Here is a 27,124-nt window from a genome sequence, read left to right on the forward strand (position 1 = left end):
TAATTTTAGCACATTTTAGGTCCTAGATTATGTAAATTCCACAATTAAGCATATTGCAATCTTTGAAAACAGAAGTGTAAATTAATCAGGCAAGTGGATGCATCACTTTCTGGTTTGTTTACATCAGTGATCAGTCTTTATCAGAGTAAATAGGTAGTAGTATACCAAAAAGGGAAGACTTTTCTTTCTGTTTCCTGGCCCTTTACCTGTAATCCTTCATATTACTTTTACTGTAATATTCATCACTTACACATGCATAAAACTGCCAAACTTCAGTTATTCAGTGTAACTAAAACAGATTAATACATTTGTCTGTACCAGCTGAACATAATGCATAAAAATTTATGCATATTATTTATCCTTATGCAGGTCAAAACATGAATTAAAGCTCATTCCAGAATTTCAACAGCTTTCACAGGGATTTAAATATTGCTGAAGTCTGTGAAACTGTAGTTAAAACATTTGACGGGGGGGAAATCTTCACAGTACGATTGAGCAAAAGAAATATGTCTGTGAAAAGCTTGTCAGAGATTGGGGTTTCTATCTAGTAAAACCACACAAAAAATAAACTAGAAAAATCCTAGATCCTATTGTTAGCAGACTGCCTGAGAGAAATGAGGTTTCCACTGGGAATTCACTGAAGAGCAAGAATTGGAGCACAGTCATCACTGAAATTGCAAATGATGACCTAATGGTACCTAGGACCATATGTGTATCACATTGTCATATAGTGTTATCACAGCCATTTTTATTTACAAGCAGTAAGCCTCAGAGATGAATGTTTTAATTGTTGGAGAAAAAGAGAGTTCTATTTCCATATAACACTGAAGATCTATTTTTCTATCACTAAAAAAAATACTTTCTAGACAAAAATATTTAGTGTGTTTCATAATAGGAAACCCATAGTAGTCCTGGAATAATTAATAACATTATTTTGAGTAATGATTGAGCTCATCAACACTGATTATTAATGAGCCAGAGGGCTTACAGTAGACTGACACAAATCTAACTATCATGCCCGTTATCATATAATCTGAACACCTTACAAAAGAGTTCACTGCTAAAAATGGTTAATGGTCTCCATTAAGAATGTAGAGTTGTTTCTTCATTAATGTATTTCTTTTTCCTTCTCCTGTTCTCTTCTCCTTTCTTACTAATCCTTCTTCCTACCACTTATTTCTTGACTTCACCTCTTTCTCCTCTTCCACCTTGTCGATTCTTTGGAGCTGATTTCTGTTGTAGCTGTGCAAACACTAAGTCAAAGAAGTGAGTTATCTTTACATTTGGAAAGCTTATCTTTCTGCTTTCCTCTGTTTATGAGTTCCGAAGTCTTAGGCCTATTGTCAAAAAACCCCATCTCTTCTTTTCATGAAATTAACCATTGAATTTGACAGTTTTGTGGGTCCTATGGAATGTCATGACCATAGAGAGAGGGGTGTCTTGGACTAGTTCCATGGAAGTACATGATAACTAGGATTCAGATTTTGAATTTGTACTTGTATTCAATAGATAGTCCATTCAGTGAGTGAAATACTGGAATGATGTGCTTTCAGTGGCTGGTGTTGCTGGGCAGATGGGCTGTTCCATTCTTGACTGAGGCCTTTTAGTTTCACAATACATATGCTCATATATAGATAGATATAGATATAGTGAATTAATGCAGTCTAACCTGGTGGTCAAGAAGCTCAGTCCTTGTGTGAGTGTTTCCAATCCTTTGCTAGCCTGGTAAATCACATTCAGGGTCTAGAAGCTGCATCCAGATCTTCTAGAAAGCAGGGCCCTTTATTAGAGCATTATATATATGATAAAAATATGTAAGCGGGGGAATGGTCTCGCTATTGTGGGGAGCTTTCCTGGCTTCTGCACTACCCCGGTGAAGTGGGCTGGCGAAAGGATCTGAGTCCTCGCTCCCACTTCCTTTACCCAGAGGCCTCCCTGCCCTTGAGGACTCCCTTTCCACTCTCCTGTCTGGCAGAGTCCTCGTAACCCCAGCAAGGCTGGGCCCAGGATTCCTGGGTGGCTCAACCCCCAACCCTGCTGTGGTCACCCAGGACAGGGGCTAGAGAGTCCCCACTCCAGGGTACTCTCTTTGCACTGCGCACCTCCCTGACCCACTGATCACATCATACAATTTAAAGCAAATACAAGTTATGTAATTAACAATTAATTAAAAAAAAAGAATAAGGAAAAATGGGAAAGGTTAAAAGAAAGCACATCACCCCGCTCTGTGGCAGAGACCATCACAAACAGTGTCTCTGGACATCAGGGCACTCCACAGTCTGTTCCTTGTAGGTCCCAAGCCTCCTTCTCAGGCCCTGGTTGTGCTGCAGGGACGCTGCGGGTCAGACACTTGCTCTGGTGGTGGCCACACACTCTCAGGCTCTGGGTAGCAGGACCCTTCTCCCCAGTGTCACCCCTGCTCTGTCAGGGTTATGATCCCCCTCCAAGTCTGGCCTGCAAAGCCCCTTGGCTGAGGCGTCTCCCTGTGCTGGACCCACTGCCCAGGGTCCCCCTCGCTCGCCCCAGCTGCTCACCGCACCCAGCTCCGTACTGCTCCAGCCCCAGCTCCACTCTGCCTCAGCACGGCTGCTGTTGCTGCTCTGCCTTCAGCTCCCTGGGCTGCTTCTCTGGCCTCTCTAGCTCCAGTTGCTACAGCTCCGCTCCCAGGGTAGGTCTGCTCTGCAGGCTGCTTCTGTGAATCTCTCTTAGCTCTCACCTGCTTCCTGGGCTGCTTGTCTGGCCCCTCTGGCTCTGGTTGCTGCAGCTCTGCTCCTAGGGCAGGTCTGCTCTCTCTGGGCTGTGCTCTGGCTTTTTGGGCTGCAGCTCTGCTCCTAGCAGCTTAGCTTGGGCCCCTACTCTCACCTTAGCTCGGCCCCACTCTGTCAGACCCAGGCAATTTCAGCTCACAGGGAGGACAGAACCCACCCTGGCCTTCTGTCTCTTTGATTAGCCTGCCTATCCTGTCAATCAGGCTGACCTGGAGCATTGGCCTCTCGCCATTGTTCCTGGGGACTGTCAGTCTCAGGGTCCTGATTTGCCATCGATCCCTCCCCTTTTAGTGCTGGGAGCTAGCAACCAAACACACCCACTGAATGTTTGTAAGGGGATAACAGTCGCCTTACAAATAGATCTGTGGGGAACTACTAAAAAGGATATTAAGCAGTGGAATTCCCTTAGTCTTTTCTGCAATGTCATGTGGACTTTAGATAGGAAGTCCAGTCACTCTGAAGCATTGTAATTACTTTTGTGTATTTGTATCTTTGTTACTTAAGTAGAGCCTATCCAGATTTAAAATATCTACTATTCAGTTATACCCAAATGCCACTTAATAAGTAACCTAGGGTGAAATCCTGACCTTAGTGAAATCAATTGCAAAATTCACATTGATTTTCATTGGGGCCAGAATTTTACCCCTAATTTGTATGGTTCCTGAAAAAAAACAGATGGCTGATTTCTCAGGTCTGGCCTCCTTTTCTTCTTCTGGTCCTAATTTTTCTCATTTTCCCTGCTTTTTTTCCTGAGGACCATGGATATTATCAGAGAAACTGTCGTATTTTTGACATCTTAAAAGGATATTAGGCATGTGTGTCTCAGGTGTACTAACTAAGGTGGGAAATAGTCTAAGCAATGGTAGTCAATAGGTGGACTGCGGGCCAAATCCAGACCATCAGGTGCTTTTGAATGGACCCCAAAATCTTTGTATTTATTTATTTATTTATCTATCATTGTTATATTTGTATTATTATTTTCTCTGGAGCCATCAGCTGAGATGGCTAACAGATACAGAATTGGTTAACAGTACTTGTTTGTTACTTTTTTAATTATTTTTTTTTCTGAACCACTTTAAATAAAGCATCTGGAATGTGCACTTTCTTATACAGAGACCAGCCAAGTTCACATACAACTGTGAATTTTCGACACGACATTTTTGTAGTAGTATAGTCAGCAAGAGCCAGATTTATTTTTGGTATTTACCATAATTGTTCTAGGTGGAAGAGGAGGTGGGAGGAAATGAGAATGCAAGAGACTGATACATGAATACAATTCTTTTTCATATCAAATCCAGTTGTGTGAACCAGAGCCAATGAATCTAATTTTCCCTCTTGAAACAGTTACATTTATGTTTCTCTATCCTTTTCATTCTTTGGAAAAGAGGGTGGAAAGAGGACCCTCTCGTTATTTAACTGTGAATCTATCTCTAGATGAGATATAAAATTAACACCCTTGCTTTTTACATTTTTGGAATGTCTATGGGAGGGACTTTTCTCAAGAGTGGGATGTTATTTATGTGTGTTAGCCAAATTCAAATTTGGTTATTTACACTGTGCTTACCTACCTAAATTTTGCATGAATTTTAAATAGCATACAGCATGCTTTTTAACTTCCTGTCCTTAACTGAAATGTAGTGTTGCTGTGTATTGTTACGTGGTGAAGTTTTCCATGCAAAGGACTCTGCATTTAGTAATGGTTCCTCTATACATGCTATAGTTTGCAAAGAAATTTGCGTTCAAAGACACCATAGAAATGTAAGACACAGTTGAAGTATCAGTAGTATCAATTATTTCCTCAGTATGGAGTCATCCTGGTCCTCTACTGTAAAATTCAGCAGTGCCATAGAGACAATAGGTTCGAGATAATGCCATTTTCAGTCAACTTTTTTGATTATTCGAAAAAAGCAGAGCTAAGGAAGAAAGACTCATGTTAATGGCTGGAGTCAGTAACTTTCACTTAATAAATTCAGTATTCCATTCTGTATATTGCTATGCTTTAGAGTGGAGCTGAGCTTTTAAAGCAGCAGTCTGTAGCAGAGGGTTGTGAAATGAAAATAAATTGACAAATATAATAATAAAGTTATATTGCTAGGGTATCTGTATAGTAAAAAGGCATGGTAGCTACAGTGCTCCTATTGTCTTCAGAGTAAAAAAGAACTCAGTTTGAGGAAGTAACAGAGTGATATAACCTGTAAAACAATCCGGCACCAGGTCTTACTTAATTTGCCTACAGCTAAACAGCCAGCTGCATATTCTTTTCACCCTCTCTCCAAAAATGGAGACAACAGGTAACATTATGTGATATGGGATGGTTGAATTAGTGTTAAAGGTAATATAGCCTAAGATATCCCTTCCCAGTCCTCTAAGAATACAAACATGTGCGTGATGTAGGATGTTTTCATCAGTGGCAGTTGCAGGATTTGGCCCAGAGACTGAACCAATTTTTATCCGAGGTATGTTGCATACATACCCACATAGTTCTCAGTAGTTTAAGCAAGAGAGAAACCTCAGCTACATTTTATAAATCAGTTATATCTATGGAAGTGCTATGAAGGTGGAGGTGAGGATAGAAACTGAAAAAAATAAAGATTGTCAGAAAATAGAGGAATCTGTATGAGCTCTTCATAGTCATCCCCCAGAATATACAAGTTAAAAGGGTTACCTGGTTCCTACTAGATCTGTCTTTTCCAGGCTTTATATCAATAATGGCTAGAAACACAAGAGAGGCATTGTAAATGTGCTCCTTTGGCTTCCCTCCTGAATCTTGTTTCAAATCCCCTTGCTACCTTAATTAAATGTGAGATAGTTTAAATTGTTGTAAACATCTATTGTGTATTTTGTTTTAAAATAATGATGTAATGAATATTTAATGATTATGCTGTGTCTAATAACAAACATACGGTAATACACAAAAGTCTTAAAGTAGTGTTAAGTTTGCAGAGTTAAAAATAACACAGAGTCAGGAAACTCTAAAGAGTTAAGGGTTTCTCAGGAATGTTATGTCACACACATTTAACAGCCTAACTATTTTATCATACCGTATCTTTTGACAGAAATAATAATACATAAAGCTACACACTAACCAGCAAAACAGGAGCAGAAAATCAGACGTATGTGCAACACAGCCAAATTAAAATTGCAGGTGGAAGTTTCATTTTTCCCCTGACTCCATGTGAATTTAACTCTGAGTCTGCAGCCTTATTATTATGTATTATTTATTCCCGATAGTGTACACAGCATGCTAAGCTTTCCAAACACAGAAGGAGGCATGATCCCTGCCTTCAGGAGCTCAAAGTCTAAAGATAAATAAATAAGCAGACAGACAACAGGTAGAGGGAAGAGGAGCAACAGGTATACATTGTATTAATAAATGTATCTACATCATGATTACATTACTCCTCTTAAGACCATAACAATGCATTGCTATTGACATGGCTAAAAGGCTTTATTGGCTGCAAATTTATTAATATAGCAACTGTTATCAACTGATGCTGAAGGGCAGTTAGTCCTTGTAAACTTTCTCCTAGAGAGAGTCCCTGATTATATGCCTCTCACCACAGACAAGGCAGTGATCTTGTACACCTTGTTATTTATTAGTTTCTCTGTGGTGCTCATTGCTGTAGTATTTGAGCATTTCACAAATATTAATTAATTTATCCTCACAACTCTGCTGTGAGGCAGGCAAACATTAATAAATCCCCATTTTACAGGTGAAAAATTCAGGAGGAAAGAGATTGTGACTTGTCCAATATCAAGGAAAGTCTGTAGCAAAAGCTCAGTATAGAAGCCAACTCCTGAATCTTAATCTAGTGCTATAACCACAAGGTCCATAATACATCCTCTAATCCTAATCCTTAAATAGCACCCAATGAATTGCTTACCCTTACTGATGTGAAAGCAACCAATTCTCTTGCATTGTTGGATCCTCCCATGTTTAAGCTTCCATCGGCATCAGCAGGAGTGAACCACCCCAACTCCTAACTACACCAGGATTAGGAGGCCATGAACTTCACTCACCTATGGTCTAAATTTTAACATTTACCTTCTAACAATGACTGTCTACCACAGAAACCACAGGACTAAAAGTTATATTGCATTTACATATAGGAAGAGAAGCCTTAAATGCTTTTGATATCATAAAGATATTGACCAAGCAACATTCTTATATACAATAATTTGGGCAAAAAGGGGAAATATAACACTGTTAATGGTCTTCAGAAGGAAAGTGCAAAAAAGTCAGACAGTGGACAAGAGAAAGCAACTCAGATGGTGTCTTTCACCTACTTTAATGGCTGCAATGGTGACCAGCTGACCAATAGGAAAACCATCATTCAGGAAATTCCAGACACTGACTTTTATCCTTGTATCAATAAGGTCAGTGCTGCCTTTCTCTCCATCCCAAGCCGTATAGGTCTGTCCATATGGATGGGGGGAGAGAGGGGGAGGATTTATATCTCTGTTCGGTTATATCACCCTGTAGCAGGAATCTGTGGAAGTGCCAGCCAGTGGCAAGGGTCTGTGAGGCCAGCAGGAGGGGAACCTGGGTCCTCCCTTCTCCACTGGGTTCTAACTGGCAGGTTGGATATGTGGCCTGGGGCAGACACCCCCAAGCCTGCTCCCTGGGTTCCTTCCTTCTATTCCCTCTGTCCATGCAGTCACAACAGGGTCTGATTCTAGATTCACAAGGTGGGAGGTTCTCCCTGACTATGATCCGGCTCTTCTCTTTCAATCATGGCCCACCATTCCTTGTCTCCAGGGGAGGGCCTTTAGAAGTTTGACAGTGGGGTCTGGTCCAGGTATTGCAGAGCTCCTGCAGTCTCTCCCTGCTCCCTTTCTCTATCCACCCTGCCTAAACTGGGCAGCTCCTTTCTGAGCTCTGCCTCCATCGAGAGCGTACAAAGGAGGTGTGGCTGAATGGGGTCTTCAGGCCCAGATCTGCTTGTTAACTCTTGGTTCAGTAGTGTGCGCCTTATACACAAGATCCAGTACAAATTAATACATTGAATTAATTAAATGGCAATAGGAAAAACTGATTTTTTGAGCTTAATAGTGTTGACATTAAAATGATCCCAGTTAATCTTTGATCACACTCCATCTAAGATTAACAGAATGGTGAAAAGTAAGTTCTCATTTTTGCTACTGTTCCTTTCCATCTGTGTACACTAAAGTGGGTGTATCATTGTGATGGACAAAGGTAGATTTTTAAAAAAAATTTGTAAGTGTAGAATATCATAGTGTAGGAAAAATTGCAGAGTCCTTACACTTCCTATGTCTGTTATTGTACTCTTGCCCCTGAAACTGCAGCTGGTTTTTTTGTGTGTGTATGTGTGGTTTTGAGGGTTTGTTGTCATGGGGGAGGGTTTTGGTGTGTTTTTTTTTTTTTATTTTCATTCTCCGTACATGTTGCCCAGTAGCAGGCTATGAGCAAAGCCTCTTGCTCAGGCCAAGAAGGTAGAATGTGGAGTGGTGTCATAAAGGGCTGGAGCATCAATTCAGGTCTGCTTTAAAAAAATCTTAGAAAATGTCTGCTCAGCATGTTCAGAAGTGATTTTTCTCTTTTTTTGTCTAGCCAATCAAAGATAATAGTCCTCAATAGGGACTATGTCACATCCAGGACAAGTTTCAAATTTTGAACATTTGTGCAAGGATCATTAATATTGAACATGTTGTTGGAACTTCGTATATATATAGTACTTCCATTGAATGATTAGAATATAATCAAGTTGCTTGCTTAATGAGGGATTTGATGGAGTGCTGCTATTCATTTTATTTATTTAATGCCAAATTTATTTATGTAGAGCCAAATGTAGGGTATGAAAATGCACTCCAACTCCTTCTTAAGGATATCTTGTAATCTTTACATATGAATTAATATAACTTAGAATGAGGTAAATAGCGAGCACAGTTCACTGAATTATCATCTGCTTGCCACCATCTGCAAGACCAGCCAGCTCAGCAGGATTTCAGCACATAGGTCTCATCTTAACACATAAAGATTATGTGTATAAGTCTTACTTAAGCGCATACTTATGCACATAAATATTTATGCTCTGAGACTTCAGGGTAGAAAACTTATCCCCATAAAACTTTTTGAATGTAGCACTAAAATCTCACTACAGTGCGTAAAAGCTCGAGTGTATACAGGTTTATGAAACTACATTTTTATGCACTCATGTTGCTGCAAATAAAGAATTTTGTGCATAAACCTTTTTATAATGCAGTTTTATTGATCTGGCTGGTTAGCGAGAAGCCATTAGGCTGTCTTGTGATCTAAAGTGCCAGCAGACATAGTGATACAGTTGCTGCTGCCCTGCCCTATAAGAGAGAAAGAAAGAGTTTGAACTGTGTTCTCAAGTTGTGGATCTGACCATTCTCCAGTTTTGGGGATGAGGAAGAAATGTTTCCCCAAGACAAGGTGTCTTTGGTGGGTTTTTTCACCATGGTTGCCCAGTTTGGGATTCATAAGGATAAAGGACAGGATTTTAAAGTTGTAATTTTACAAGTGAAGTTTGTAATTTTGTTGCAGCTAGTGGCCAGTGCAGGTGAGAGGCTCTAGGGAGCAAGCTCCAGCTGAAAACACAAGACCTCTTAGATACTTGTTAACCTCAATTAGCCTGGAGGAATCATAGAATATTAGGGTTGGAAGGAACCTCAGAAGGTCATCTAGTCCAACCCCCTGCTCAAAGCAGGACCGATTCCCAACTAAATCATCCCAGCCAGGGCTTTGTCTAGCCTGACCTTAAAAACCTCTAAGGACGAGGATTCCGCCATCTCCCTAGGTAATCCATTCCAGTACTTCACCACTCTCTGAGTGAAAAAGTTTTTCCTAATATCCAACCTAAACCTCCCCCACTGCAACTTGAGACCATTACTCCTTGTTCTGTCATCAGGTACCACTGAGAACAGTCTAGATCCATCCTCTTTGGAACCTCCTTTCAGGTAGTTGAAAGCAGCTATCAAATCCCCTCTCATTCTTCTCTTCTGCAGACTAAACAATCTCAGTTCCCTCAGCCTCTCCTCATAAGTCATGTGTTCCAGCCCCCTAATGATTTTTGTTGCCCTCCGCTGGACTCTTTCCAAGTTTTCCACAAAGAAGAAGGGGACACCTGAAGGTATGTCTATACAGCAAAGAACCCCTCTCCCCCACTTTCCTGTGCCAGCTGATTCAGGCTTGCAATGCTTGGACTGCAGGGATGTTTAATTGAAATGTGGGTATTTGGGCTCAGGCTGCAGCCCAAGCTCTGGGACCCTCCAACCTTGCAGGTACTAGAGCCCAGCTCCAGCCTGAGCCCAGACGTGTACGCAGCAATGAAACAGCTCCACAGTCTGAGCCCAAGTCAGCTGGCACAACCCATCCAAGAGTGTTTAGTTTCTGTGTAGACATACCTAAGTCTTCTCAGACTGAGTTACTTTCTGTATGTACCTTCATACCCTGCCTCACAGAGGGCAGGTGAGAGGATTCCATATAGGATATTTTTAAAGAAGACTCTACCCTCACATTTCATATAGACATACTCTTTTATTCTGCACAGCTATGTGTGCCTATCCAAAGATGTTTCCCCCTCGCTATTTCTCTTTCCATTGATGGTTGATGTTTGCAGTTCACACTCCTTTTTCACTATGGAATGAAAGATCTTTCTATCATGCCTGGGAATCTGAAAGAATTTGACTCTTAGTTTTCATTCTCTTCTTAGTCTTCATATTACTGTTCCATTTTTAGGCACAGTCCTAGAGCTTTAAAATTTCAGAAAATGCAAGGGATTTCCCACCCTTCAAGATGAATTCTGTTGAATAATTTTAATGATTTAAAAAGCATGCTTGCTTCCTACAGTAGAGATGAAAGTTTAAAACTCCTGGGGCTTGATTTCATTCTCCATTTGTTTTGAGGGCCATGAAAATTACACCCATACTGCCAGAATTCCACATGCAGGGTTTGACTCACTGGAATGTTAGATTGTTTACAGAGTGTAATGACTGGCTGCGTTTTCCATATCTTCTACTGGGTCAGTCCTGACCTCTTTCTAAGCTATCTCCAGAGCCCACTGTGCCTGGGATTGTGATATTTTCTGCCATTGCAATTCCTTCTGGGTGGACTTTTCGCTGCTGGGTCTTGCAAACCAGCTTCCCTAGAAGAAACATGGGCTCAACAACAGCTCAGATCTGCATATGTCTTTCTATGCAAGCTTCTTTTGAACTTCTTTCCCCCCCCCCCGCCCACCACATAGAATTAAATCAGTGAAATCCACACGAAAAAAAATTGGTTTTGAAAGTTAACATTTTTTCAAAGATCACATTATTAGAGTTGTTTAAGTAGTGTGTTACAAATAAATTAGTCAACAAATGTAGCGTTTTGTGAATTGTTCATGATCAGACTTGAAGTTTTCTGCCATCTGTATTGATAATTTTGTGCATGGTGTACACTAAAACATTTCAACTTCTAGATATTTTGCAAACATTTCACTTTAATAACAGTGGCACCCAAGATCATTGTGATGCTTTTGCTCTTCAGTTGGGCAACTGAAATATTGTAAATGACAAATAGTGAATAATAAATATTCTTGTGTGTGCACAAATGCCCCTTTTCATACATGGATGCCAGCACTTGTTATTGCACAACACACTGGTACATACTAGAATTTACACCTCTCTGGTATCGACTAATGCACAGTGTAGACAAGCCCTACAGTTTATTAATCAGCCAAAAAAAAAAACTATAAGAAACTGCAACCAATAGTTACTATAATTTTGAGGGGCACTCTAGAGAAACAGCTCATGAAGAGAGAGTCCTCTTTGTGGGGTGATATACATACCAACGCCACCTCTCACAAGATGTGTCATGACTTTTGAGTTAAGAATCTTTTCTTTTACACAGAATCACATTGGTATCCAGTTTAATTTAAAGCCTTTTATTTGGATATCCAGAAAAAATAGCAACAATAAAACAGGTGGCTCTGTTATATCCCTAAACATGACACAAAGTCTCAGTTCAGAGGGCACTTATGAATGATGTCAGTGATTTATTCCCTGCATTTCCAAAAATAAAAGCCTCCTCTGTTCACATTATTTATTAATTAATTTAATTTGTTAAGTGCTCATTGCAAAGTCTCTGGGTACTGTACAAAGAATGAAAACAACCTCTCATAAAAAGATAAAGAAGCTTGCCTACAGCAAAATACATTCTCTCATAGACTCATAACTCTAGGACTGGAAGGGACCTCGAGAGGTCATCGAGTCTAGTCCCCTGCCCTCCAATATAAATTGTTCCCATTTGGTCACAGCCTGGAGAAGAAAGAGGGACTTTACACTGGGCTCTGAAGGACAACAGATTCAGAATGTGTCAGGCCAATAGGGGAAGCAGATTTGACACCTGAGGACCAAATATAAGAGAATATTCTGCCCCACACGCTGGAGTAATATCCTCAGCTCCACCCTGCCCTCTTTGTGCCAGGTAAAAGGGCTGGATACCCTTGCCAGTCGTGTTGCAGGGAATGGAGTGGAACTGGGAGGAGGAAGGGTGTTCCAGAGTTGGGGCTGTGGTGCACAAAGCTGCAGAGATTCCAGGCAATACTGGAACCCACAGAACAGTGATGGGAGGCTGCTGTACCTTAGACCCCGAGGGCTAAAGCCACTGGAGCATCCTACTTTGGAAGGGTACAAGGGTGGCGTGTAGCCACCTTAGCTCCCTCTTTCCCCTGGGGTGTGAGTTCAAATCTGGGGTGAGTTAACAAAAGTTAACTATAGTGAGCTTAAGTTTGAAATTAATATTATGCACCAGAATCATATAAAGCAGTGTTTCCCAAACTTGGGATGCCGCTTGTATAGGGAAAGCTCCTGGTGGGCCGAGTCGGTTTGTTTACCTGCCCTGTCCGCAGGTGCGGCCAATGTGGCACCCAGTGGCCGTGGTTTGCTGCTCCAGGCCAATGGGAACCACTGGAAGCAGCGTGGGCCAAGGATCATACTGGCCACTGCTTTCAGCAGCATCCATTGGCCTGGGGCAGCAAACCACGGCCACTGTGAGCCACGATTGGCTGTACCTGCAGACGCAGCAGGTAAACAAACCGGTCCAGCTGCCAGAGGCTTTCCCTACATAAGCGGCGTCCCAAGTTTGGGAAACACTGATTTAGTCAATTTGACAATCTGACAATGAGCATGATTCTTTTGACACAAAGTAGCAATCAACATTTCTGAGACCTCAATGTTCTGTACATCTGTAATGGACTCACTCTGTGGTGATACTGTAGTATTTATAGTATTTGTTTATTTGTGATAGATTTGAGACCCTTGTAACATCTTTTGTAATTGTAGCTATTTGCCACACCTGTTTTCATGCAGGGACAAAAAAACTTTGTTAAACTATAGTTAAGGTTTTAAATGCCTATTAGTAACTTAAGGGAAATAAAGAAACAAACAACCTTCCCAGACTCTTAAATTTTCAAAACTCCATTGATTTAAATGGAGCTACTGTTTACACCGAGGATCAATGTTTAAGTTTCCAGAAATCATAAAGAATTGGAAACAGGAGATGTTGGAGTAAAATAAAAAATAAAAAGAAAAATTGAAAAATACAGAATAAAGAATTAACATAGCCAAACATTTTTAACTCTGCTCCTGTTGCTTCACTGTTTGGTATTCACCTTACTCTGCACTCTTGACGTGAGCTTGATAAGTGTCTGGTAAATGTCATAGCTGTTCAGCTATTTGTGATCTTAAACTTTTGCATACTGTGGTGGTTTTGCCTTGAAAGCTGTTGTTCTAGCTATGAAAAGTAAGTAACTGAAATGCTGTTTCTCGTATCAGTTCTTGTATGGGGTCTAGAAGCAAATAGTCTGTAGTTTTAGATATGTTAAACTAAGTAACTTGTAACTAATCCTACATTTGGTTGGTTGTACAGGGCTTACGATTTCTGAAGTCATACAAACGAGTGATGCTTAGAATGTTTTAATTTGCAAAATCATGTTACTTAGCTTACAGGAATAGTAGTAACAGCTTTTGCATGTACACTCAGATACTGGTATACATGCACAGAACAGGTATTTTAAAATGTACAAGATTAATTAGCTACTTAACCAGCCAGGTGCACACACAATTATTGGATTTGTGCACACAAATGAGGTATTTTCATGAATAAGTTAATCATCTACAAAAATGTGTGTTCAGTTATATGCTCTAATTTTGAAAACTGGCTCATATTCTGTGATCTGAAAAAGATTTTAAAAAAATCCTCTTTCATCCATCAAAACATGCCTAAAAAATTGTGAATCGTGACAAGGATTTTTGTTATATTCTTCTCAGGACTGAACTAAAACATTTTTACTCTTCTGAAAATATACTTTGGTGCACTACATGTTTCGTCTACTCTCTTGCAGGCTCTCCATACAGAGACAAGATCACTATAGCAATTCTTCAGCTGCAAGAGGAAGGCAAGCTCCACATGATGAAGGAGAAGTGGTGGAGAGGCAATGGTTGTCCAGAAGAGGAGAGTAAAGAGGCCAGTGCTCTGGGAGTTCAAAATATTGGTGGCATTTTCATCGTTCTGGCAGCTGGATTGGTGCTTTCTGTCTTTGTGGCAGTGGGGGAGTTTTTGTACAAATCAAAAAAAAATGCGCAGTTGGAAAAGGTAAATATTGTATTTTTCCATTTAATTTAATATTTTGTTATAATCAATTCAGTTTTTAAGCTTCTTGGTGATCCAATGAAGGGCTGTTCTGATATCCTGTTCTGCTACCCTAGTATAGTATTTCTGTAACAATGGTTCACAACAGAGCACCTGACGTATCACACATACAGCTTTTAATTTCTCTTTAATATGTTTAATTGTAGCCAGCTTTCAGGACAAGTGACTATTTCTCCTCTTATACGAGCCTGAAAAAAGACAGCTTTTTACTCCTGGAAGTTCACTGCAGTTAATTTTATGGATGAAGAAGAAATGAGAAACTGTAATGGGAAACAAATTAATCTTCTACAGATAAATTTGATTTTTTAAAGTCAAAACTGTGTATCAGTTCAAAGTCAGAAGTCTAGAAATGTCTCTATAAAAATGTCCTTTCCTGAAGATGTTTACACTTGACAAGTTGGTCTGGTAGCATCTGTAAATTATTAGATCAATATTATTTTTTGTGGATTTACTACTGATTACGATTTGGACTCCTGTAATTTGAATTCATCCAGTTTTGAAACAGCTAATGTTAACTTGTCATGTACTGCTCGTTTGCACAAATATGGTAATTGAACTGTTGCTTGGGTGCAATCATCAGCTTTGCATAATAAATATGTATATGCACAAATATAACATCTAAAACTGAACTAAACAGTATAGCTTTTATTTATATGCCATATTTTTAATTTACATTTAAAAACTTGAGAGAAAATATAGTATTTTTACTAGGGTTTTTTTTACATTTTTGGAGGATCTTGTGACCTCTGTTCATCCTTATTTTTAATACTTTATTTTATTAAAATCAGTAGTAAATCCAGAAGGCATGTTTGTACTGATACTGATTTTCAGATGCTACCTGTGAATTTTTGTAACTTGAAATATATCAGAAAAATCCAAGGCCTATCTTTTGAGACTTCTGAATTTATATGGATGTAACTAGCTCTTTGTGTATAAAGTCTTAATTTTTAATAACATGTTGCTAAAGAAAGCTTTGGTATTAATCAAAAAGGCAGTGTGAGGTCACAGGTTCCTAAACAAAATTTGGACATGGGTAGATTTTATTAAGTTCTACAAAACTAATTATGGAGAGGAAAAGTGAACACTCAGATGCTCTAATCCAGGGATTGGGAACATTTGGCACGCAGCCAGGAATGTTTGTTTACCTGCAGCATCTACAGGTTTTGCTGATCGCAGCTCCCACTGGCCACAGTTTACCATTCCAGGCCAATAGCGGCTGCGGGAAGCCACGTGGGTTGAGGGATGTGCTGGCCGCTGCTTCCCACAGCCCCCGTTAGCCTGGAATGGTGAACTGTGGCTAGTGGCAGCTGCAATCAGCGAAACCTGTGGATGCTGCAGGTAAACAAACCTTCCTGGCCCGCCAGCAGATTTCCCTGATGGGCCATGTGCCAAAGGTTGCCGATCCCTGCTCTCATTTATAAGAATATAGGAATATTCAATTCTGTCAACCTACTTCTGGAGCTCTGTAATTCAGAAACAATTTTTTTTGAAAAATTACCATTTGTTTTATATAATTCATATACATTGCAATGTCTTTATCCACTCTACAAGTATTTTACTTAATATTAACTTCAGTATATTTTTGTTTAGGTGGTCTGAAAAAAAATTAAAGCCCCATTTACTAAACTGGGACCATTTTGACGAGGATTTTATAATGTAAATTGATTAATGCTTTACAGGGGTTGCATGCATATTTCATCTTATATGCTATTATTAGGTGTGAAGCTAACAGCATGACTTATCCTTGGATACTGCACCAGGAAGGTTAGGTGAGGAAGAAAATGTGACCTTGTCTGTGTTTCAAGGACTGATGCTACAAGCCCTCCTTTTTTGGAACCACCATTTTGGCCAATGGTAGCTCCACATGTGGGGGGACAGACCGGATCAATCTCTTTGTAGCTAGGAAAACAAAATAAATGTAATAGATTTCAACCTTTGAACCCAAAAAGCAAATGACCATTTGTTGATAAAATGTATGCCTGCCTATTAGCAGGTGCAATATGTGGAATTACACCTGCAGCATGGGTAATTAAGCAGGTCACTGCACATTTTGTGTGCTTAATTTAGATGCGCTTTTTTCAGATTAGATGCTTTTTTTTCTAAAATAGTAAACAACATTTCAATATTACGCCTTAACTCTCCAACTGGCTGTACAGGGTAGATTCATGTGTCCATCAAAGTAAATGGGGTCCTACGTGGGTAGAGGGTCTGCCAGTGTGAAGCCAGTTGCAGGATAGATCCCTGTAAAATGAAGCTGTGTTCAAAAAAGCAGAAGGCAAAACTCTAATTGTACTATTTGTACCAATGCTTTTAAATTTAGTAGAACAGAGACTCAGATCTTACATATACCTGATTTACATGAAAGAAACTTGTAAGGAACACATGTAACTAGTGGTAGTCTTTTTGGGAAAGAGTCAGACATCACTTTCAGATACACATTTTCATTCATTTCATCACCGTGTTCTCCAGGCAAAGAGGAATTTGTGTTTTATTGACTATTTTAAAAAGCAAAGACAAGAATGATCAGAGTAAAATTGTCAATCATTTGCACCCACCTTAATTTTTTTATTTGTTTGAAAAAGATCAACAGTATCTAGTCCACTAAGAATTCACTAGACTATACAAATCTGAAGAAATGAAAATCAGCAGTGCGTGGAGTCAGTTCTACTACCAGAAACCCATTGTGCTGAAAATGACTACTTATGTTACCAAGGGCAGAATTCTCATCGGTAAACGTAAAAGTGAGAAGCTGTGCAGTTATATACCTGATCTGTTTGTTTCATTGGACAAGATCAAAATCAGATATTTCTGACAAATACAAGTTTCTTAGACCATATCTGAAAAACAACAACAGAATATTAGAATCATAGAATCAGAGTTGGAAGGGGCCTCAGGAGGTCAACTAGTCCAACCCCCTGCTCAAAGCAGGACAAATCCCCAGCCAGTATCATTACTGGAATGATACCATCAAGTAGTAAGTTTATGATTTATTTTACAGCTGAGTATTAGAATAGTGAAAAATAAATAAATCTGCATCTTATTGTGTTCCATAACTTACTTGCCTATGCCAAGCAAGACCGCTTTAGAAGAGCTCTGTACAGTTAAGACTGTAGGGCTCAACTCCGCACAGTTGAGTTCAGATGGTTTAAGTCTAGCTTGTTTAGTTCACAGAACTCTACCAATGAGAGTTGAGGGTGCCCATCATTTTGCAGGACTGGACCCAAAGTGAAAATGCGTAGCAGTGAATATATAGGTAGGTCATATAGGGTGAGTTGCCCTTCTTTTGCAGTTGCAGATTCCATTGAAGTAAGAAGGAGTTCTGAATACTGAATGAGGCAGTATGTGGTCCCTGAAAATGTTTGTAACAGAGACTGAAAAGCAGGTTGAGATGAACTTTGCCATATACAATGTATAAGCTACATTTTTTTTAACCTCTGAAAACTTGTTCAACCATTCCAACAATTTTAATGAGCTGCACAGCGTACAACAGAGCAGTGTTCAGCCTTCCATGAAGCACAGAAAAGTAACATTGATTTTACTAGTTATTTTACATTCTAATCTAAAGTAAAAATTGAACAAACATTTGATGTACTTGATAGACTGTACTTTATTTTGTGAAGTCTTAAAGGAAAAGTACTAAACCAAGCCTAGCAAAACTTCCACTCACTTCCCCACATAAGAACGGCCATACTGAGTCAGACCAAAGGTCCATCAAGCCCAGTATCCTGTCTTCTGATAGTGGCCAATGGCAGGTGCCCAAGAGGGAATGAACAGACTGGTTATCATCAAGTGATCCATGCCCTGTCACCCAATCCCAGCTTCTGGCAAACAGAGGCTAGGGACACCATTCCTGCCCATCCAGGCTAATAGCCATTGATGGACATATTTCCCATGAATCTATCTAGCTCCCTTTTGAATCCCAATGGAAATTCTAACTTGGCTCTGTGGCAATATAATATTGCCTTTCTTTATAGCAGAGGGTTAAAATTCCAGTCAAAGTGATGGAACAGGATGTCTGAACACTGAAGTTTCTAAGATCTCTAAGTTGCTTTCCTTCAGAGCAACAGGCTGATCAGATGTCCCGAAAGTATCGAGACTATCCAGATATTAGGGGTTTTATCTTATAGAGGACCCTATTATCTCCCTACACACCCATCCTGATTTTTCACACTTGCTATCTGGTCATCCTAAAGCAACCATAAGATGGTGTATTGTATTTTTTAGAAGGAAAATTAATTGCCAATTTTTAATAGAAATTATGTGTCAAAATGTCCACCTCTCTTCTTTCATTAGTCTTTTCAAAACCCAAAAGTTGGTATCATTTCCTTATTGTTTATAATACAAACACAAAATTGTGTCATCTACTTGGAGACATGTTGTGAAGCAGACCTTTGTTCTCTGTGACAATCTTGACAAAAAATGCTCAACCATTTGCATTTTATAATTGCTTCTCTAAGCAAATGACTTGCTCCTTGATTGTAACATTATGTTGACACTTAGAGGACAGTCAGTAAGCAATCTGAGACACCAAAGCCATTTTAAACAATTACCAGTGTAATTATTGTTGATATAATTGTTTCAGTGTGTCATAGTTTAGTCTCATTACATATCTTTGTTTTTGTAAAGCTTGAGAGTTTTCTACATCATGCTAGAAAAGAGAATGTTGATCTTGAAAAACAGTAATGTTTAACATAATATATTGATGGTTATTATTTTGATAATGTATAGATTTTGTTTCATTATTATCCTTTCAAAATATAATTATTTGAGATTGTTTCCATTTGATACCATCTCCCCTAATTTTAGTGCCCACTGGAAATTATCAGGTATTATTGAATAAAGGAGCTGTGCATTTAATCTCTTTGGGGGCAAATCATCCAGGTACTTCTGCACCATGTAAACCTTTAGAGTGAAATTCGTCCTAAAGCAGAAGACTACTGCAAGACCATACAGAACATTATTTTATGATAGCACCACATGCAGAAAGGGATTGTACTTCCTATCCGTGCCAGCCAAGCATATTTCAGTAAGCAGGGCAACCATGAGCGTGTGCTAGGGAAGTGGCCATGGAATCAGCAGCTCCAGGCCCTACATAAATGGTATGGAGGGGCTGCAACTGCTATTTCAGATCACAGACTGCAAGACTGCTTTGCTGCAGCTTTATACTCTGGCTCCAGGCCCTGCTTGTACTTCTCCCATGTAAAGCCCAAGAACTCTGGCTTTAATTTTATTGCTAACATGAGGTTTGCTTGAAGAGACCCTTTTACACAAGGATAAATTTCACACAGTAGGATTTAAAATACCCCTCTTTCATGTGAGGTTTGGAAAAATGCTGGTCATCATTCACCTAGTATTTAGTTTCACAGATAGTCAAACACAGAGTGTACATAATGTAGCTAATTTGTACCACAAATGAAACAACTTTCCAGAAACAAGGTTATTATTAAGGAAGTGTTGTGAACATGAAATATGCAAGTCAGAACGTGTAGAAATCTGCTTTTCCTTTTTTTTTTTAACAGTTATGTTCAAAACCATGAAAATTGAAACTGGTACAACAATTTCATGTTCTGAATTTTACAATCCTTCTTCTACCCTTCCAGGCCTTTTTCTTCATCATATCGTTTTCTCAGATATGGCCAAATTCTTTTTTATTAAACTCTCTTCCTCACTGTTATTTGAAAAATTATAAAGCTGAATGAAATGAATTATATTAACATTATTACTGTTCAGAAAATATCCTGATCATTTAATTTTTTAAAAGCTTTGATAATATGGTCTGGGCTTTATAACACTTTTGGATGAAGACCAAAGTAATTCCCAGCACAGTGATTTTTTTTTTTCAGGATCTGCATGTTCAAAAGATTTTAAAGTTGAAGAGCATGTTCGTCAGCTGCAGATGAATAAAAAGTGTAGGGATGGTTGGTAAATCAAACCTGGAGATCCAGGAAATGTATCCCAATAAATGTTATAAAAACACAAAATCATGATGCAACCTGAATGATATTATATTTTCTATTAGCATAACCCAAGAGTTCTTGTAGTTGGCTAGGAATGACAGAATGGCAGCTGAGGGACAGCTGTGACAGTTCTTAAATGGAACATTTTCCCAATCTTGATGCATCTGCATTCTGCAGATAGGCAGATGGAAAATTGGAAGCTCTTCTCATCCCCCAATCCCTGAGCTCCATAAGGAAGGTTTTTTGTGTGTGTGGTTTTTTGTTTTTTTTTGTTTTTGGTGTATACGGTGAGAGCTGAATTCTAATGCAATGCCCTCTTTAAAATTGTTTTACTGCTTATATTTAGAGGGATATTTTGCCATGGTAGGAAATGTAAAAAGAAAACCTTATGCTGTTAAAGATGTGAAAAGCCCAAAGTGTAACAAATAGAGCAAAACAATGGAAATGAAGATTTTTATTTGATTGACTTGACATTTTTCAAACAATTTTCAAACAATAAAACATTTCAAACATGATCTCTATTTTGACTTTTGATTGCAGTTTAACAATGACAATGAACAATGACACAGAGGTATTTTGCTTTTAATTTGAATTCATTGAGAAGTATAAACAAGAGAATAGAGAAACATATTTTAAATTGTCTAGTTGATTATGGCCTCCTTAAGAACTATTTCACAGTAAGGTCCTGATCCTGCAAGCCCATGCATATGAATGTGACTTCAATGGTCTAGAGGTCCTGCCCATCTGTGTGCTCATTGCAGGATCTGGTTCTAAATTCCAGTTCTGATTTATGAACATTTTTTATGCTTTCTACACAGATAAATGTAATGTTGCATTTAAAAAAATCTCTTTGTCAGTTCACTTTTTCATACCGGCTTTCCTCTTACCAAGGGAAGGCAGAAACTATAAAAAATGTAATTCTTGGCTCTTCTTAAAAATGTTTCATTTGTTCTCAAGGGAAAAAAATGTTACCATATATCTCAAAAATGCAAGTCCTCCTAATACTCACTTATTGTTTCTCTTTTGATGTTACATCAAGTAAATCCTGTCTATAAATGAGGATATTTTTAAATGTTTGCATTTGCAGTTATTTACATTAAATGTAAGGGCAATACAAACACTGGGTCAGAATATTGGGATCTCCCACAATTAAGTTTAGGTCAACAACCCCAGATCAAAATTAGGAAAGCTGTTCGTTTACTGTAGATCTGGGAACTCACTTCAGCATAGTGTTAGCAACCTCAGCTGATTGGAGATGGTGTTGAGATAGCTCTGGTCCCTGCAACAGGAATTGCATTTTCATGTTGTATTAGCTAGCACAATCTGAAAGCATATCATTTATCATTTGCCAGTTTTGCTAACACAGTGGAAATAATGTATATGAGATTAGTACTAATACTCTATTCAGTATGATCCAAGGCTGTTCTGTATTTTTTAATGAAAAGTGCAATATAACCTTATTCACTTCTAAAATGTATTAAATATTTTACGGTTAATATTTTGCAGATAATTTTAACTCAGCATTCACAAATATACATAAAGATATTTAGACATAACTTCATAAAATTTGACTAGTCAGTTTCCAAAAGGCTCTATGTTTTATAAATATTTTTGTTTATTTGTTTTGAGATTTACACTGTATGCAGGTACACAGTGAATATTTTCAAACATAAGTTGTTGCGTGTACATCCTGCCACAAAAGAAGGCTCATTACACTTCTTGCAATCACTCCCTTATACTGTACTCTGAGGGACAAGAAACCTGAGCTTCACTGGACAAGCTGGGAGTGAATTCAGAACCATGACTGAGAATGATAAACCCTGTGTGACCAGACTTTCAAATCTAAGAGCTGATTGCAAAAGATCTCAGCTAGCTCACTGACTTTAATATAACTAGGATCAGGCACTGTAGGAAGTCAGGGAAACTCTTATACAGCAAGAACCATAGCCACATAGCACCTCTAAATTAAAATAATACTTTGAATTGCACATTGAAGAATATGGCCAGTGCTGTGTTTTTTGTTATATTTCTGCTTAGTATCAGCTCTGTGCCTGACCTGCTGTAATATGCTCCATTATTTCTGTGACCGTCTAATAAGCATTCAGCAGCATTCTGCACTTACTCTAGTTTCTGACTTGTCCTCAGTAGTAGCCCCGTATAGAATGGATTGCAATAATCCAGACTGGCGGACACAAAGATCTGGATAACTGTGACAAGGTCTGCATCAGGTAGAAACCGTTGTCACTATCTAGCAAAGCACAAAAGAGAAATGACAATCCTGGCCACTGGAAACACAGGATCACTCAGGAAACTGGAAGAACCCTGAGACTGCAAATCTCATTGACAAGGTTGAGCAGAACCTACAATAGCAAGGGAAACTACAATCTTCTAAATGCTTCCCTTTATTTGTCCAGTATAACAGCTATCTTCTCTGGATAGAACTTCAATCACACACTTATTTCAGCCAGACTCTGGAAGTGCAAAAGATTGCACCATCTTTGTTTGACAAAACAGAGATGTAGGGCTGTATGTCATCTAAGATTGATGGCATTGCAGCCCAAATTGTCTCATTATCTCCCCCCAGTGGCCTCATATGCATGTTGAGAGGAAGGATGACAGAATGAAACCTTGTGGACTTCCGCATGAGAGAGAACCCTCAGGGCTGATGATCAATTGCCCTGTACCATCATCTGGGATCTCTCTGAGAGGGAAGAATGGAACCACACAAGTACAATCCCATCCACCCCAACTTAGGTCCACAGGTGAGTTAGCAAACCTCATGGTCAGTGCTATCAAAGTCTGGTGATAGATTTAAACACAATCATCAATGAGAAACGTTTGTGCATCGCTAGGAGGATGATATCAACCAGTGGAACTAATGCAGTCTCCATGCCATACACAGGCTGGAAACCAGACTGAATGGGGTCCAAGAAGTCGGAAGACTTCACCGGAAGTTTCACACTTACCATTACCAAAAAAGGAAGGTTAGAGACTGGAGAGTAGCTGCCTAGATTGTTGTCATCAAGCAATAGTTCATTGAACATGACCCTAAACTCTGTCGATTTGAGGGAAGTTGGCACCTTGCCCTCCCATTAGGACACATTATCTACAATAGAGTGGTCTATTGCCCTGCTTGATTTTACCAGTAATGAGGGAAAAGAGATCATCTTGTAGGTCATGAACCTAAACTCTTGCACCTTTAGTATCTCAATGAGCATAATTGGTTGAAACTTGTAGCCAGAGAAGATGTATTAGTAATCCCCAGCTTAGTTCTGTTACTATGGGAGGGGAATGTTGAGTCAGATTCTGATTGATTTTCTCCACAAGATAGATAGAAAACTCTTTGTCACAATCAACATTCAACTCTGTTTCAAAGTGACGCCTCCCCCAGCTCCACCAAGCTGTCTATCACTTGGAATAATTCCATTGGTCAGGACTTCATGGATACTATGGTGAAGGAAAAGCTTTCTCAACCACCACAGGAAACTTATGGACTCAGATCGTTTTACATTTGCCTTATTTTGTTTTCAGTCTCTGCTCAAACCTCCAGTGATTTTTGGTTTGAAATCCTAACTAACTACTTAATTCTGATCCTGATCCATGATCTGGCAAAAGAGCTGGCTGCTTAAATAGAAAGTGTATTTGTGAATACTGCAGTTAATTGCTCTGATACTTAGCTTGCAGAAAACTTGAACACTACCCTTGCTCTGGACCAAGAATATATGCAGTGGAAAATTCTGTGTAACAATATGCCACTTTTAATGCACGATTTTTAGAGAACATATGACCTTAAGTCAACTCTTCTTGTCCAAATATATATTGGTTGCTAGCATTCTAAAAATAGGATTGGTGCAGATATATTTTTAAATAGAAATTGAAAGTGAAATGGTTCAAAGTGCAATTTATTTTCCCTCTTTCTACCTCATCCTCATAAGTTTGTTTCTTACATTCCATTAGTTGCTGCAATGTCTGTAATTGCATCTATCTTGTGGAAACATTTTTTCTAGGATTTGTGTTTGTCTTTGCATCTAAGAGACTGGATTGACAGGTCCTCACTATACATCATTCAAAATCCTTGGGGAAGTGGCATATGGAAGCAGAAACTGATTAGAAAGGAGGCTCAGGGCAGGGCTATGAATCCACTCTCAGCTAACTTTTACAAGATGAAAAACAGTTTGATTGATATGTCCTAGTAGATGTTAGAACATTGACCCATAACATCGGATATAAGCTGCAGGATTACTGCCATTACTGCTTTGAGAAATTTTAACAAGACTTCAAATAATATCTGACATGCAAGGCTGGAGGTAATGAACTTCTGAGTAAATCTTGTCATTTCATACTGGATTTCGACAGTCAATTTTACTCTTAATTCCATCAAAGAAGAAAGGAGACAGATTTATAAAAGAGCAAATCATTGAGTCTTTTTCTTTAATAATAATAGAAAAAGAATAATGCTGGTTAAATTCAGAATTTGAGAGACACAGCTATACCATTTCTGACTTTTTTTCATAATATTTTGTTTCCAGGCAATGTGTGTACTGGTTCATTATTTCCATTTGTTTTTCTTGATCTAAAGCATATACTTTATGCATTGACTTTGTGCTTTGATATTTATGGGTGCAATAATTATTGCTCTTTTTACAGTCATTAGGAGCAAAATTTATAGGGATTTATAATGTTGGGTCTGAGGAGTATTAATGTGGTTTCTAATTACTTTTCCTCTAAGTGTGATATACAGCAATATAAGAAAACCGTACAAAAACTTTCCAACTTTGGTATTCATGCTTGTGGGTATACAAACCCACATTATTTCAGGCTCCAGAATGGGCACAAACTGTCTGCATAGATTGTAAACAATGGTAAGAAACTATTATGCTGAATCCACATAAGCTGGCAGCTGTGACATAGGGTGAAGTAGATACAGCTTAATTCCTAACACTTCATAAGGAGCTGAGCTCTGGCAAAGTCCCTTTGTGTCAGAGGCTGAAGGACATACAACACTAATGCTGATTAAAACTTTATTTTTAACACTTTAACCTTCTGACTATAAATGCAGTACTTTTCCCCCAAATGTTTTATATTGATTATTCATTTTGCTATAGTAATTACATTTAACTGTGCAAATGTGTGTAGAGTTTTAAACTTTTTTTCAAATCATCCGCTATCTGATTCTCTCTAAAATGACTTTATGGTTACATTTAGCAAAACAGCTTAGAGGTAGCCAAAATTCAATAACTGTTGATGTTTTGTGACCTGTCAGAGGTCCAGAAGGTAAGTAAAAGGCAAAAAGGTTAGTGTCTTTGAATTAAGTGAAAAATTGTGCAGGATGTATTGAAAGAGCTCATCTTCAAGTTGGAGAAGCATTTCTAAAATACAGCTTGCAATCTTGGCAAACTTTGGAGGCTTTCTAACAACAATACAATTTGAAAAATTTGAAATTGGGGAAAACATTTGATTACATATTCTAAAATCCTCTCTGAAAATATTGTAATCTACCAATCACAAAAAACATTGTATAGCTCCTTTCTTACTCCATATGTTGCAGCTCCCAAAGGTGTAACCTAACAATGTACAGTTCTTTGAAAAAAACCATGAAGTTTCTGTAGACAGAAAAATATGAGTTAGTGGGAGTTAAGAGAGATCAAGGTAGAATTTCAATTAAAGAAATGTCAAACAGGGAGTAATCCTTTGTAAAATGTTCTGCATGTTACTTTGCATAACACAGGAAAATGCTTCTTCCTTTTCTCAGACCCACTATGCAACCAAAGAAAATCAAAGGTCCAAGTTGTGAACTTTCATATAACCCAGAAGAGGAGACTCAATGATAAAGATGCTTTTATCAGAGAATTAAATTTACAAGAAGAATGTGGCTGTTTCTTTTAATGATTGGTCACCAAAGAGAGTACTTTCTGGGAGTGCAACTTATTATTATTCTCAGAAACATAATATATTTAATATATAGCTGCCATAGTTTAAAAAGTTAATGCTCTAAGTTTCAGTGAATATAATGTTTAACTCTTGTAAATATAACATATAGGGAAAAGTTTGCGTGAACTTAGACAAACTAATTTGAAAGTACAGGGCAGGAGAAACTTGTGTATATTATGTATTCACTTAGACTAAATGTAATTATTGACATGACAAATTTATTATCTGCATCATAAAACTGTCAGACTTTAAAATGATCTTCATTTTATGGAGCTCATTTTAACAAATACTGAGATCTAGAAGTAAGCCCTAGAGCCTTATGTGTTTGCCCTTTTCCTGAGATCTGGGTTTTGGGGAGTATTTGGTACACTAAATATGTGGGACAACAGATATTAGAGGTTTACAGCACTGTACAGTAAGAAACAGGATGAAGAGGTTAGCTATGGGAATGGGAGGAGTCAACATATATCATAGCCATCTCAAACAATATTTGAAGAGCATTTCAGATGGAAACATTCAATTGTAGAAATTAGGGTTGTCAATCACAGTTAACTCATGTGAGTAACTCAAAAAATTAATTGTGATTAAAAAAATTAATTGCTATTCGTCGCTGTTTTAATCGCAATGTTAAACAATAGAATTGCAATTGAAATTTAGTAAATATTTTGGATGTTTTTTTCTACATTTTCCTATATATTGTATTCTGTTGAAATCAAAGTGTATATTATTTTTAATTACAAACATCTGCACTGTAAAAATGGTAAAAAATAGAAATAGTATTTTTCAATTCA

The 27,124-nt window shown here is 38.4% G+C and overlaps 1 protein-coding gene across 4 annotated transcripts in view; it reads left to right on the forward strand.

Annotated features, from left to right (window-relative positions):
- Nucleotides 1-27,124, forward strand: part of GRIK2 (glutamate ionotropic receptor kainate type subunit 2) — a 598,580-nt gene that overhangs the window by 564,987 nt on the left and 6,469 nt on the right. For 3 of the 4 annotated variants that reach the window (XM_030556013.1, XM_030556010.1, XM_030556011.1), the window contains 2 exons: nt 14,138-14,388; nt 22,987-23,164. In XM_030556013.1, the coding sequence (XP_030411873.1) occupies nt 14,138-14,388; nt 22,987-23,164 (429 nt within the window). The remainder of the gene's footprint in view (nt 1-14,137; nt 14,389-22,986; nt 23,165-27,124) is intronic. The other variant, XM_030556012.1, reaches the window with a different exon arrangement.

This window comes from Gopherus evgoodei, chromosome 3, assembly GCF_007399415.2.
Source record: "Gopherus evgoodei ecotype Sinaloan lineage chromosome 3, rGopEvg1_v1.p, whole genome shotgun sequence".
Taxonomy (NCBI): Eukaryota; Metazoa; Chordata; order Testudines; family Testudinidae; genus Gopherus; species Gopherus evgoodei.